At 41.6% G+C, this 16,026-nt stretch overlaps 1 protein-coding gene across 10 annotated transcripts in view; it reads right to left on the bottom strand.

The window, feature by feature from the left end:
* The window catches only part of Ppp6r2 (protein phosphatase 6, regulatory subunit 2), a 62,483-nt gene that overhangs the window by 37,794 nt on the left and 8,663 nt on the right, over positions 1 to 16,026 (bottom strand). For 7 of the 10 annotated variants that reach the window (XM_005379559.2, XM_013511407.1, XM_013511403.1 and 4 more), the window contains exon 2: positions 2,258 to 2,500. In XM_005379559.2, the coding sequence (XP_005379616.1) occupies positions 2,258 to 2,484 (227 nt within the window). In that variant the 5' untranslated portion in view covers positions 2,485 to 2,500. Of the gene's footprint in view, positions 1 to 2,257; positions 2,501 to 2,745; positions 2,853 to 10,955; positions 10,977 to 16,026 lie in introns of those variants that run through there. The other 3 variants (XM_005379561.2, XM_005379557.2, XM_013511405.1) reach the window with 3 other exon arrangements.

Genomic DNA, 16,026 nt, shown 5'->3' with positions numbered 1-16,026 from the left:
GAAGGAAAGAAGGAAAGAAGGAAGGAAGGAAGGAAGGAAGGAAGGAAGGGAGGGAGGGAGGGAGGAAGGAAGAAAGAAAGAGTAAGAGAGAGAGATGGAGAGAGAAAGGGAGGGAGGTAAGGAGGGAGAGAAAGAACAAACAAAGCAAAGCAGAAATAACACTGGACCAGGCCTGGAAAACCTGGCTGACCAAGCCCAAGCAAGGCAGAATCTCTGGTGTTTAGAGAGGGCAGCACCAACTAGAAGTGAGGTTTGGCTATCAAGAGAGTGGTTGGCAAAGAGGAGGGTGAGCTGAAAACTGTCATAGAGCAGGACACGCAGACCCTCCCCAGGGCTAGGAAGGTTTGTTCAGGGACTACTGAACCAACCCAGCTCATAACTCAGGGACACCAAGTACAACCCAGCAGTAATAAAATGCTCTCCAGAACAATATGAGGTGCCCCAGGCATTCATTCTGAGTCTTCTCCCAGGATGCTACTGGGCCTCTGTCCCTTTCCTAAAGGAAACAATGGGAAAAAGAGAAAAGTCAACCAGCTGTCATCTAACCAAATAACTGGGCACCACTCACTTTGGGTAAAGATTGAATACACCCCACTCAGACCTCATACTGTGCAGGGTTTAAGGCCTCACTCTTTTGTTTTGTTTTGGTTTTTGTGATAGGGTCTCACTTGTAGTCCAGGCTGGCCTTGAACTCACTATGTAGCCCAGACTGCCCTCAAAATCACAGTGATCCTCTTGCCTCAGCCTCCTGAGTGCTGGGATTACAGACTTGTGCCACCACATCGGCTAAGGCCTCACTCTTGAAAGGATGAGGCACTAACCAAAACAAGGCACACAGAAGAGAGTCCAGAGAACAGAAGAGAACTTTAAAACTCACACTAGTCTCAGAGGCAATAGATACACTGAGGCAGTATCCAGAATGAGAACTGGGAGCTTTGATTCAAATATCTGGGTTAGATGTGATGACACACACCTGTAATCCTACAGAGGCTGAGGCAGGAGGGTTGCAAGTTTAAGGCAAATCTGTGCAATTTAGTGAGAACAATCTCAAAATAAAATAATAAAGATGTAATCAGTGCCCCTCAGTAACACACACACATGCACACACAACCATAGAAACAGGTAAGGTGATATGTGCCTGTAGCCCCAACACTCAAGAGACTGAGGCAAGAGGATCACTGGATCCCAGGAGTTCAAGACCAGCCTGAGCAACATAGTGCAACTCTGATTCAAAAATGAAAAACAAAAAAATCTGAGAATAAGAAAGCACTCTTAAAAATTAAAAATAAGGCCGGGCTTGGTGGCACACACCTGTAATCCCAGCACTAGGGAGACTAAGACAGGAGGATCATTGTAAGTTGGAGACCAGCCTGGGCTACAAAGTGAGCTCAAGGCCAGCCTGAACTGCATAGTGAGACCCTGTCTCAAAAAAGAAAAAAAAAAAAAAGATTTTACCACCACATGCATGTATTTTACACTTCCTTATAAGCACCTGGACCTGAAAGCAACTGCCACTCAACCCCAGCTCTCCTTGGGGAGACAGTGGGCCATGTGGTCTCTTCGTGGAGCCACATCCACAAAACCTGGAGGCTGGGTCTGCCTGCCAGTGTTATCCCAGTTCACGCCCGTCCTCACTCAAAGCTCCAACCATCTTGCCACACTGCCCCTTCCCTTTCTGTCATCTTCTAACACCCTGGCCAAATGCTGAATGGAGAATTTTATGAAAAACTCTCAGAATGGTCAGTATCACTAATGACAACAACATACTTCCTTCAAGTTGGAGTGTTCAGTGAAGCATTTCCTAGAGTTCAGTGATCAAACACCTGTACTGCATGTCTCTCCAGTCTGGCCTTTCTGCTAGGCTAGGGCCAACTCTGAAGCAATTCTATGTGCCTCTCTATCACAGGATCAGTCCTTTTCTTTTAGTATACTGTCGCTCAAAATGCTCTGACCACACCAACTTAGTTTAAACTTACGTGTAACTCAGAATGATATACTCTGGTTTCTCTTCAGATCGTATAAATCTTTCGCCTTTTACATATAACTCAGAATGAGAAAACACACACAACCAGAGATTGTGAACTCTTAAATCTCACAAATGACAAAACCCACAGTGACTTCCTCATTTCTCAGATGGGGTAGGTGTTTAAGGTCTCCATCTCCATCAAGAGTCATGGCTCTGGCTGTCCTCAGACACTGCCCATGTCCTCCCTGAGCACTGCCCAGCACTAGGTCCGGTTATGGTCTCAGTACATACTTGAAGCGGACCTTCTCTTCCATGTCCAAGGGTGGGTCCTGTGTGATGAGGTTCACCAGTTCCTCCATACACTGTGGCCTGCACAGAAAGTCCAGCAGCTTCCGGTTCTGAGCCTTACATTCTTGCAGGATGTCATCTTCATCCATTAACTCCTGCAGTGTCACATGCTCTTTGTCCAGCAGCTTGTCAATATGGGATGTGGTATTCAAGTCAAACTTCCAGAACATCGTGATGGCCACAGAGCTATAAGCAAAGGGAAAAGATCACTCACTCCTCCTCACTCTACGACTGTGCCCTCAGCTGAACTATATCAAAATGCAAGAAGTCCATTCGGACATGAACACACATAATTCCTGGGGCTCAGGATTGGGGATTGGGCTTTCCTCAGTAACTGCTCTTCTCTGCAGCAGACACCCCCAGTTTCGGGACCTGCCCCTCCAGGGTCCTCCTGGCTAACTCACCTTCCTTGCTATCTGTTCCAGCCCTACCTGCAGTACTCAACGTGCCTCTGGGTCCTCTCGCTTGCTCCTTGGCTCCCTGAGGCCAACACATCCTGAGGTCTCCCATGTGTCAGCGCCAGGGAAACCGCTCCATCCTGAGAACATTAAAAACTCATAACATGAGCCCACTTCCTAGTACCAGCCTCTCCTGAGTGAACACCGCTCACATTCTCCTTAAAATCTTACACAGCTCAACCTCAGCAAGTCAAATTCAAAACAGCTCACTTTGTGTGATCTTGCCCTCCTATGCTGCCACCTGCCCTTACGCCTTTCTGTTCACTATTCCCATCTAGCTGCACAACACCATGGTCACCCACGAAACTGCTACCTTCCTCACACACCATCTGAGCATGCGGTTTTGACACCCCAACCTGAAGACTGCCACCGAGCTCACTTTTACTCTGCCTCTGCCTCCACAGTTCCCTTCCTGGCTCTTGCTGCCTGAACAAATTTGTCCTGCCAGTGAGTCTCACAGTAAGTCTGTGGGCCAGTGCAAGTTTACACTGTTCTACTACAAAAAGAAAACATGAAGCCTGAATCTTTAACAAAGTTAAAAAGTTTATTTTGAAATTATTAATCCTTTCAATGTTACATCCCAGCACTTTGGGAAGCTGAAGTAGGAGGACTGCAAGTTTGAACCTAGGCTGGACAACTTAGTGATTTAGTGACCCTGGCTCAAAATAAAAAAAAGGAGGTTGGGAATGGGTGGTGTGCAAAGGCCCTGGGTTCAATCCCCAGAACTAGGGGGGAAATAGTAATAGGTAGTAATTATCTTAAAATTTACATTTAAAAAGGTAAGACTGCCCACAGTTGCAAATGACCAGTTGTCTGTGAAGGCTGTGCTGCCCTATATGCCCATGATACAGGAGCCTCTGCATTTAGCCTCAACCCCACAGCTTCTGAAATACCATGTCTTCATGGTAAGCTGAAATCCTCAGATTTCAGCTTCAAAACTGCCACTGACTCCAGCCTAACTACACATCAGGCTGGGGTACTTCTGTAGTCTCCAGGAATTGCCTCACCACAAGGACACAGAACCTTTCTCACACAGACTGCACTCTCCTCCCTTTACTCTTCCAAAAACACTCTCCCCAGCAGACTGAGCAAGGACTTGGCCCTTCTGGCCCTGCAGCCGTGCTTACTGCTGAGATGAACGCTGTACATGCACATAAACACATGCAGTACACGATGATGCGATTTATCCTGGTGTTTGACAGAGTTCACCAGTGAAACCAGGTGGACCTAAAGCTGTCTATAGTGACTTTTCAAACGAATTCTATTCTTTAATATGTTGAACCAACTTTTATCTTCTACTTCTTGTTTCTGTTTTTTAGTACTGCTGACTCAATTTGACTATACCATCTAAACTGGTTATTTAGCACAGAGCTACTCATATATTGCTATTCTTTTAAAATTGAGTAGGGTCAGCCGGGCATGGTGGCACAACCTGTAATCCCAGCACTCAGGAGGCTGAGGCAGGAGGATCGTTGCGAGTTCAAGACCAGCCTGGGCTACAAAGTGAGCTCAAGGCCAGCCTGAACTGCATAGCGAGACCCTGTCTCAAAAAAAGACACACAAAAAAATTGAGTAAGGTCTATAATAATGTTCCCTCTTTTGTTTCCACACATTAGTAATACCTTGTTTTTAAAAACGGCTTTTGACATTTTCTTCTATTACTTGTTAATTTTCCTTTTTTTCTTTTTGGTATTGGGGACTGAACCCAGGGCCTTTGCACTGAGCTATATCCCCAGCCCCTCCCTTTTTAAATTTTGTGACAGGGCCTCATCAAGTCACTAAACTGCTCAGGTTGAGCTTGAATTTGAGATCCTCCTGCCTTAGCTTCCTAGACTGCTGGGATTAGAGATATATGCTACCATGCCTGGCTTATTTGTTAATTTTCTATTGCCTCATTTCTTTTTAGTGTTTGTAACCTCTTTTCTACTGTATCAATCTGCTTATTCTGGCTTCTTATAGTAGACTTTTAGATCACTGGTTTTAGAACTTTCTTCTAAATTATCAACACTCAGTGGTACATATTCTCCAACTGCATCTTACAGACCTTAGTATTCTTTCATTTTCATTGAATTCAAGACATTTCTAAAAAAAAAAAAAGACATTTCTAATTTCTCTTGTGATTTCTATTTGACTTTATAGGTGATTAGAAGCACAATGCTTAACTTTCCAATTATTTTGGTATTTCTGAACTATTTTTTATTATTGTTTCTTATTTTGTTGTGGTCAAAGAGCATGCTTGTGCTGAGAGTGGTGGTACATGCCTGTAACCCCAGTACTCTGGCAGGCTGAGACAAGGCACCCAAATTCAAGCCCAGCATGGGCAACTTAGGCATTTAGAAAAACTTTATCTTACAAAAAAAAAAAAAGGGCACAGCAACAGAAACTACCAACAGAGTGAAGAGACAACACACAATGTAAGAGAAAACATTTGCCAGCTGTTCCTCAGACAAAGGATTACTATTGAGAGCATATAAAGAACTCAAAAAAAAAAAAAAAAATCAGACCTCCCAAATTTAAAGACCCAATCCAAAAATGGGCATCTGAGATGAATATACACTTCTCAGATGAATAAATATAAACAGCAAATAAATATATGAAAAAAATGTTCAACATCACTGGTCATTCAAGAGATGCAAATTAAAACAACACTGAAATTTCATCTAACCCAAGAAGGAATGGCTATTATCAAGAAATCAACTAATAACACATGCTAGAGGGGCTGTGAGGGAAAAGGAATTCTTTTCCACCATTGGTGGGAGTGTGGAACCACTATGGAAATCAGTGTGGCCAGTCTGCGCTACAAAGTGAGCTCAAGGCCAGCCTGAATTGCATAGCAAGACTCTGTCTCAAAAAGCCAAAAAGAAAAAAAAAAAAAAAGAAAGAAAGAAAGAAAAAAAGAAAGAAAGAAATCAATGTGGAGATTCCTCAAAAAACTAGGATTAGAGATTTCATTCAACCCAGCTATTTCCCTTCTGGGTATCTTCTCAAAAGAATTAAAAACACTGTACCACAGTGATATATGTACACCCATGTTTATAGCAGCACAATTTGTAATAGCTAAATCTTGGAAACAACCCAAATGCCCATCAGTCAAGGTTTGGATAAAAAAGATTGATCTTTTTATACAATTGAGTACTAGTCAGCCACAAAGAAGGATAAACTTCAGACATTTATAGGTAAATGGATGCAACTTGAGTCCATACTCACTAGTGAAATAAATCAGACCCACATGTGCAAACATCATATTGTTTCCCTAGGGTGAGAAGCTGAAAAAGTAAGTAAGACTCAAAATGTACAATAGAAAGCCGGGCATTGTGGCACATACCTATAATCCCAACACTCGGGAGACTGAGGCAGGAGGATTGTTGCAAGTTCAAGACTAGCCTGGGCTACAAAGTGAGCTCAAAACCAGCCTAAACAGCATAGCGAGACCCTATCTCAAAAAGACAAAAAAAATGTACAATAGATATTGTGAAATGCGAAGAAATTGTTCAAAAGGAAAGAGAAACTGGGAACCAGGCATGGTGGTGCACACCTATAATCCCAGCACTCGGGAGGCTAAGGCAGGAGGATCGCTGCCAGATCAAGACCAGCTGGGCTACAAAGTGAGCTCAAGGCCAGCCTGAACTGCATAGCAAGACCCTGATTCAAAAAGACAAAAATTTTTTTTAAATTTTAGAAAGATTTGCTTTATGGTTTTTCAGTACCGGGAATCAAACTCAGGACCTTGTGCTTGCCAGGCAGGCACTGCCCCACTGCGCTATATCCCTGGCCCAAGATTTCTTTTTTTTTTTTTTTTTTTTTTTTTTGCGGTACCAGGGATCAAACTCAGGACCTTGAGCTTGCCAGGCAAGCACTTGTGCCACTGAGCTAAATCCCCAGCCTCCAAGATTTGTTTTACAAGGCTAGAAATGTAGCTCAGTGACAGAGCACTGCCTAATTCCCAATATCACAAGAAATAAAAATTTGTCTTTTGTTATAAATATTTTTATTTTAAAAATTAACAAAACAAAACAACAATGAAGACAAAAATCAAAACAACACAAAAACAAAAATGATACATGACCTCAAAACAAATGATAAAAATTTGTTTTAAAGCCTACCAAAGGAGGGGCTGGGGATTTAGCTCAGTGGCACAGCGCCTGCCTGGCAAGCGCAAGGTCATGAGTTCGATTCCCGGTAACGGAAAAAAAAACTAAAATAAAATAAAATAAAATAAAGCCTACCAAAGGAGTCAACAAACTTTTTCTATAAAAATCTTAGCAGTAAATATTTTCAGCTCTGCGGCCACATATGGTCTCTATTGTATATTTTTCCTTCTTTTTAACAAATGGTTTAAAAACATAACATCCATTCGTAGTTCCCAAACTGCACAAAACAAAACTAGGCAGTAGTCTGTATTTGACCTACAGGTTTAGTTTGCTAACAGCCTGCATGGTCCATCTTGGTGAATGCACTATACATACTGGAAAACAATCTTTTTCTATTATTGTTTGGGGGTCAGTTAAATACTTGGTAACTCTGCTCAATTCTTTTTTTTTTTTTTTTGGTAACTGTTCAAGTTTTTTGAAACAAGGTCTCACTATGTAGTTTAGGCTGGCCTTAAACTCACTATGTAGCCCAGGCTGACCTCAAACTCACAGCAATTCTCCTGCCTCAGCCTCCCAAGTACTGGGATTACAGCTGTGTGCCACCATGCCAAGATGCTCAAGACTTCTATACTCTCACTTACTTTAGGTCTACTGATATCACTTAATGAGAAAAAGGGCTCTATCTTCAACTGTACTATGTATTTATTTATTCTCTTAATTCTGTCCCATTTCATGTATTTTTAATTTCTTTTATCATTTGGCTACATATTTAGGACTGTTATGCGCTCCCCCTTTTGGTACCAGGACTCAGGACCTTGCGTTTCCCAGGCAGACACTGTGCCGCTGAGCTATATCCCCAGTCCTGTTATGCCTTTTTTCCTCCTTTTGTCTTTTTGAGACAGGGTCTCACTATGCAGTTCAGGGTGGCCTTGAGCTCACTTTGTAGCCCAGGCTGGTCTCAAACTCACAAAGATCCTCCTGCCTCAGCCTCCCGAGTGCTGGGATTACAGGCGTGCGCCACCACGCCCGGCTGTTGTGCCTTTTTTTTTTTGGGGGGGGGGTGTTTTTTGGTTTTTCTCCGGTACCGGGAACCGAACTCACGACCTTGCACTTGCCAGGCAGGCGCTTTTGCCGCTGAGCTAAATCCCCAGCCCCTGTTGTGCCTTTTTAACTGACTAAGCTTTTTGAAACATCTCTCACTATCTGGCAGTACACACTGGAGTCCACTTTGTCCAATACTATTAATACAGTACACTATTCTTGTGATTCATATTTGTATATCCTTTAATACTCTTCAATCTATGTCTTTAAATTGTTTCTCTTGTAAAGAACATATGATTGATTCCTGCTTTGTTATTCACTGTGCTATTCTCTGCCTTCTAATTAGAGCATTTTTTGTCGGGGGCGTCTTTTTGAGACAGGGTCTCACTATGCAGTTCAGGCTGGCCTTGAGCTCACTTTGTAGCCCAGGCTGGTCTCAAACTCACAATGATCCTCCTGCCTCAGCCTCCCGAGTGCTGGGATTATAGGCATGCACCACCATGCCCAGCTTCTAATTGGAGCATTTAGAACATTGTAGTTAATAATATGGTTGTGTTTGAGTAACTGGAGAAAAATCCAATACTCTTTCATGATTAAAAAAAAAACTTCAGGCCGGGCACAGTGGTGCACACTTGTAACCCCAGCACTTGGCAGGCCGAGGCAAGAGGATCATCACAAGTTTGAGGCCAGCCTAGGTTACATGTAAAGGCTACCTTGAACCACCCAGCAAGACCCTATCTGAAAGCAAACAAAAAAACTGCAATAAATTAGAAACAGAAGGAAATTTCCTGAACCTGAGAAAGGACATCCTCTAAAATACAACTATCAAAAAAAAAACAACTATCAGCATATTTAATGGTGAAAAGACAGGCTGCTTCCCCCTAAGACCAGAACAAAGGGCTCTATCCATACTATTAAAGACTGTAGTGAAGGTCAACATACAGATTAAAAAAGAAAATATAGCCAGGTATGGTAGCACATCCCTGTAATCCTGGCACTAGGAAGGCTGAGTCAGGAGGACGGCCTCAGGTTTGAGGTCAGCCTGAGCTACATAGTGAGTTCTGTACTACAAAGGACAGTCTGTACTACAAAGCAAGACCTATTTCAAAAAAAGAAAAACAAAATGAAAAAAGAAAGAAGAAATTAAAAGATTACATTTATTCATAATTTAAAGTGTCTTAAATCTGTAAGAAAAGACAAAAAAAAAAGAGCTACTGGAATAAGATTGAATTTAGCAACCTTGCCCTTTACAAAGTCAATATACAAAAAGTAACTGTAATTGTATTTATATATATGAGAAATAACTGCAAAATGAAAAAATTTTAAAATTCTATTTACAATAATATCTAAGACCAGCCAGGCATAGTGGCACACACCTGTAATCCCAATACTCAGGGGACCGAGCCAGGAGGATTGCAGTGAGTCCAAGGCCAACCTAAACTACACAGAGAGACCTTATCTCAAAAAAAAAAAAACAGTGGGGCTGGGGATTTAGCTCAGCGGCACAGCGCCTGCCTGGCAAGCGCAAGGTTGTGAGTTCGATTTCCAGTACCGGAAAAAAAACAATAAAAAAAGAGAGTAATATCTTTTAGCATAATTTAGTATGTGCAAGACCTATGTAATGGAAACTACAAAAGAGTACTAAGAAAAATTAAAGATTTAAATAAATGAAAAGACCAACTGTACCAAGGACTAGAAGCTGCAATATTATTAATATGTCAATTTTCCCTACTTTGATCTACTGATTCAATGTAATCCAAATAAAGTCCTAACAGACTTTTTTTCTTGGTCAGCAACAGATTTACTTATTTATCAAGTTAATTATCATAAACAGATTAATAGCCGGACTAACAGACCAAATCACATAAAATACGTAAAATTATTACACTAACACTTTCAGATATATTGGTTATACTGGATTACAATAACTTCTTTTTCTCTCCGCTTCCCTCTTCCCCTCTGTTTTTTTGAGACAAGGTCTTGCTATGCTGCCCTGAAACCACCATATAGCCCAGACTGGTCTTGAACTCTCAGTGATCCTCCTACCTCAGCCTACTCAGTGCTGGGATTATAGGTGTGGCATGTGGTGGGATTACACGCGTGCACCATGAAGCCTAGGTCCATTTTATTTCATATTTTACATTTACCAATTTTTCTGGCAATCCTCCTGCCTCATACTCCTGAGTGTTGTGATTATAGGCATACACCACCACATCCAGCTATTTTGCTTTACTTTTGTTTGCTTTATTGCTAGTTTACAAGTTGTAAATACATTCTTTTACTTTCCTAAATTTAAGACTGCTTGTCATGGATATCTCTTTCTCCTTTAATAGATTTAACAATATCTGTGCTGCCCTTTCAATAAAACAGCTGTCTCTCCTCCTTACTGTCATATGAAGGGAAGTCACCATAAAAACATAAAAAAAGTACTGGAGGATTGCAAAAAGTTTGAAACCAGCCTGGCCTACGTAGTGAGCTCAAGGCCAGCCTGAACCACACAGCAAGACTTTGTCTCAAAAGGACAAAAAACAAGCTGGGCGTCGTGGCACACGCCTGTAATCCCAGCACTCGGGACGCTGAGGCAGGCAGATCGTTGCGAGTTCGAGACCAGCCTGGGCTACAAAGTGAGTTTAGGGCCAGCCTGAACTGCATAGTGAGACACTGTCTCAAAAGGACAAAAAATAAAATAAAATAAAATAAAATAAAATAAAATAAAATAAAATAAAATAAAAACAAAACAAAACACCATCTAAAAAAACAAACAAATAAATAAAATGGAGGAAATTAGTACCAATATATCAACAACTACATATGGACTAACCTAATCAGTGAAAACATCTGAAATTGGATTAAAAAATACATTTACTCCAAAAAATACTTTGAAAAGCTGAAGCATAACAACTGAAAAATGTGTCATATAAATATGAAACAAAAAGTTAAGGCACAATCTTAATATCTGACTAAATCTAAGATGGAGGAGAAATGACAGATATTACCCACATGTAAAAGGAACAAGAAAACAAGATCTAACCATCATTAACACATACACACCTTATAGGATTCTTCAGGCTCTATAAAGCAGCAACTGATAGAAACTCATAAATAAAAGGTGCCTTGGACCTGGGCACTGATCCTAAAGAAATAAAATCTAAATTCACACAAAAACCTACACACAAATGTCCAGAAAAGTTTTATTTATAACAGTCCAAAGCTGCAATCAGTCCAGGTGCCCTTCAAATACAAACATTTATACAAACCATAGCACATACACACTGCAGAAAACACTCAGCAATAAAAAGGAGTCACTGCTGCATGCAACAACATGGAAGGCTCTCTAGGGAAGTTCTCCACAAATCCAACTAAACCCAAAAGGTTACACACTTGTGTGATTCCAGTCATAACTGTTTGTGTTTGTTTGTTTGTTGGGTACCAGGAATTGAACTCAGGTCTTCACAATTGCCAGGCAGGTGCTATACCACTGAGCTATATCCTTCGCCCTGTTTGTTTGTTTTGGGTGGGTTTTTTCGATGGGGTCTCACTATGTCACGTAGGCTGGTCCCAAATTCCTGAGCTCAAGGGATCCTCCCAATTCAGCCTCCTGAATATCTGGGATGACAGGGATGAGTCACTGCACCCAGCTAATTTATAGCATGTTTACAATACCTAATAAATACATTCATTGTGGGGAGTTGCATTACATACACCTATTGCATGTTAGCATTTATAATATTTTTAAATGATAAAATTTTAGAAATAGAGGATGGATTACTAGCTGTCAATGACTGGGATGAGGGGTAGATGGGTACCAAAAAGAAAGTGAATTGCACTGGGTGCACACATGTAATCCCAGCATGTGGGAGACTGAGGCAGGAGGACTGCTGTGAGTTTGAGGCCAATCTCAGCTACATACTGAGTTTAAGTCCAGCCTAGAAAATACAGTGAGACCTTGTCTTAGACAAAGGAGGATGAGGAGAAGGAGGAAGACTCATGCTGGCCTTCATGCTGACCTTGAAGTCATTATGTAGCCCTGGCTGGCCGTGAACTCACAGGATTCCTCCTCTCTTAGCCTCTTGAGTGCTGGGATCACAAGCATGCACCACCATGCCCAGTTTTCAAAGTAAAAAAATAATTTTTTTTTGAGACAGGGTCTCACTATGTAGTTCAGGTTAACCTTGAACTCATTATGTAGTCCAGGCTGGCTTCAAATTTCAGGCAATCCTCCTGCCTTATCCAAGTGCTAGGACCACAGGTATGTGTCACTATGCCAGGCTGCCAAAAAATATTTTTAAAAAGCCTGGAGATGAAGTTCAGTGTCCAGGTCATAGGTTCAATCTCCAGTTATGCCAAGGAAGGGAGGAAGGGAGGAAGACAGGCACAGTAACTCCAAAAGACTGTTTGTCTTTTTTTTAATACTTAAAAATGTGAAACTTGCTGGGCATGGTGGCACACCCCTATAATCCATCCCAGCACTCAGGAGGCTGAGGCCGGGGGATCGTGGTGAGTTTTGAGGCCAGCCTGGGCTACAAAGCGAGCTCAAGGCCACCCTGAACTGCAGAGCAAGACCCTGTCTCAAAAAAAAGACCCCCAAAAAAAGAAACTCTTCACGAATTTGCATGTCATCCTTGAACAGGGACCATGCTAATCTTCTCTGTATCCTTCCAATTTTAGTATTTATGCTGCTGAAATGAGCACAGACTACTGTCTTACAGACCACTTTCTCCACATACAATAAAATGTGGAGACGGGTGTGGTGGTGCACGTGTGTAATCCCAGCACTTGGGAGGCTGAGAAAAGAGGATCACTGTGAGTCTGAAGCCAGTCTGGGCTACAAAGTGAGTTCAAGGCCAGACTGAATTGCCTAGGGAGATCCTGTCTCAAAAATACAAAAAGACAGGGGCTGGGGACTTAGCTCAGTGGCACTGCACCTGTCTGGCAAGCGCAAGGTCGTGAGTTCGATCCCTGGTACCGGAGCGGGGGGGGGGGGGGAGAAATACACAAAAGACAGAAAGACAAAAATAAAATAAAATAATAAAATAAAATGTGGAAATTAGTATCTAAGGTCAATTTTTTAAATTTTATGTGTGAACTGACAAAGTGTTCCTAAAGGTTGTATGGAAATGCAAAAGTCTTCAAAAAGGAAGAAGAGACCTGGAAGTCTCCCACTTTCCCTATTTTTTTTTAAGACAGGCTCTCACTTGTAGTGCAGGCTGGCCTCCAACTCATGGTGATCCTCCTGCCTCAGCCTCCTGAGTGCTGGGGTTACAGGTGTGCACCACCACACTGGTCGCACTGTCCCATTTCAAAATTAACTACAAAACTAGCAATCAACAGTGTGTGGTACTAGAATAAAGATAGACATGCAGACCAAAGGCATAGAACTAAGAGCCAAGAAAGAAAACCACACTCAGAGAGTCAACTGATTTACAAGGGGGCCAGGACCATTCAATGGAAACACTACAGTCTTTTCCACAAAAGAAGCTGGAAAAACTATCCACAGACATAAAGCCACATGGAGAGAAATGGAGCAAGTCCCTGTGCACAGTGCACTTCCCTGAACTGTAGAAAGTGCACCAGGACTCCGCTCCTACAAGCAGGGAAAAACAAAGAAGTACATTGGACCTTCAACCTTTTACCAATTATAAAAGTTTACTCAAGATGTATCAAAGACTCAAAGTTAAGGGTTAAAATTAAAAGACAGGCATGTGGGTCATGGTGATGCATGCCTGTAATCCAAGCACTCAGGAGGCTAAGGCAGGAGGACTGCTGCAAGTTTGAGGCCAGCCTGAGGTACGAAGTGAGTTCAGGGTCATCGTGAACTGCATAGCAAGACCTCGCCTCAAAAAACCAATAAATAAGTAAATAAAAGATAGGCAATAACAAGTGTTGAGAATGTAGAAAAATTGGAAGCTTTGTATACATTGCTGGTGGGAATGCAAAATAGTGTGACTATTTTGGGGAATAGCCTGATAGTTCTCAAGTGCTTGAACTCAGAGTGAGTACATGACCCAGCAACATCACTCCAAGGTGCACATTTGAGAAATAAAAACATGTCCACACAGCACTGTATATGCAAATATTCACAGCAGTATTATTCGTAAGAGTCAAAGAACAGAAACAAACCAAACGTCCAGTAAGGAATGAGTAGAAAGACAAAACGTGGCATGTTCATATAATGTCATTTATTCAGTAACAAAAAAATGAGGTTCAGATACAAACTGGATGAATTTGGAAAAATTACACACAAAGAAGTCAACTGGGTATGGTGGTGCATGTCTGTAATCCCAATATTCAGGAGGATGAAACAGGATGATGGGTGTAAGTCCAAGGCCAGCCTCGTCTACATACTGAGTTCAAGGACAGCCTAAAGTACACAGCATGACCTTGTTTCAAAAAAAAAAAAACACATAAAAATCAGCACACAAAAACCAGCTGCATTTCTGGGTACACACCAGCAATGAAAAATATGAAAAAAAAAAAATTAAGAAAACAGTTCCCTTCACATTATCAGCAAAAGAGCCAGGTGTAGTGGCACACACCTGTAATCCCAGCACTTGGAAGGCTGAGGCAGGAGGATCATCCTAAATTGGAAGTCAGCCTAAACTACACAGCAAGAACCTGTCTCAAAAAAAAAAAACAAGGCTGGGGAATGTAACTCAGTGTAAAGACTCTGGGTTCAATCCCCAGTATCATAAATGTGTAGATAGCACTCAATACTATGTACACTATGGTTTTTTTTCCTTTTTTTTTTTTTTTTTTGTACTGGAAATCGAACTCAGGACCTTGTGCTTGCCAGGCAGGTGTTTATGCCACTGAGCTATAACCCTGGCGGTTTTTTCCTATATACACATACCTATGATCAAGTTTTATTCCTAAATTAGGCAAAATAAAAGGTTAATAATAATAATAGAACAATCATGATAATATACTACACATGAATACAGTCTCTCTCAATATCTTACTGAACTGGGCTTACTCTTCTCGTGATGATGTGAAATGATAAAGAAAGCATTTTACAGCTGGCCTTTGGCATCACTACTCTTGCACTCCGGGGGTAGGTCAAACAAAGGTTTACTTGAACACAGGCATTCCAGTACTGAGATAGTCAATTTCATAACCAAGAAGCTACTAAGTGACTAGTGGGCAGGTAGCACATACAGGATAGGTACCTTCAACTAAGGGAAGAATCACAGTGCCTGGCTGCTCGGCTCTCTCCACAGCTGTGGGCTTGCTCTGCAGCATCAGAGAGCAGTTTAGCACATCCCAGAAAGAGAACAAGGCAGGCATGGTAGCACACACCGGTAATCCCAGCACTCGAGAGGCCAGGTAGGAGTATCATTGCGAGTTCAAGGCCAGCCTGGGCTAAAAAGTGAGTTAAAGACCAGCCTGAACTGCGTAGTGACACCCTGTCTCAAAAAGACCAAAAAGAAAAAAAAAAAAGAAAAGAAAAAGAGGAACACGTTCAAGTTCACACTTCTACTGCAGCATTGTTCCTAGGTGGTCAGGGGTTTTGTTTCTACTTTACTTTTTCTATCTTCTTTCATTTTTAATATATTTTGGGAGATTTCACACATAGCCAGCAGTACTAGAAACAGTATATTATTCATTTATTTGTGTGCCTCCACTCAACCTTTATAGCAATCAATTCTGGCACTTTTGTCTGGCCTGGACTGCAGTTCAGACAGTATCAGCTGGGACTGTCACCTACAGATGCACTGAGATGTCCACCTCAAGGTGCACCACTAACAAAAGACACAGTGGATGCTGTTCTGTGCAATACCACAACAGCCCTGAGCTACAGTTCAGAGTTAGGGTTAAATCAGAGTTAGGTTTTGTGTATTTAATCAGATTCCTGAGGGCTTAAATATAGAACAAGTCTCATATAACAAAGAATATAAAACCAAAATTAAGCCAGGCATAGTAGCACATATCCGTACTTGTAGCTACTTGGGAGGCTAAGGCAGGAGGATTTGAGCCCAGCCTGGGCAATTTAGCAAGACTCTATCTCAAAATAAAATTTTAAAAGGCTGAGGTGTAGCTCAGCAGCACAGCATTTGCCTAGCACGCACAAGGACCAGTGTTTGATCCTGAACATTTTTTTTTTTTTTTTTTTTTTTTTTTTTTT

The sequence above is a fragment of the Chinchilla lanigera genome, unplaced genomic scaffold (assembly GCF_000276665.1).
Source record: "Chinchilla lanigera isolate Chin_1 unplaced genomic scaffold, ChiLan1.0 scaffold00012, whole genome shotgun sequence".
In the NCBI taxonomy this organism is placed as follows: Eukaryota; Metazoa; Chordata; class Mammalia; order Rodentia; family Chinchillidae; genus Chinchilla; species Chinchilla lanigera.
This window is presented reverse-complemented; position numbering and strand designations above follow the sequence as displayed.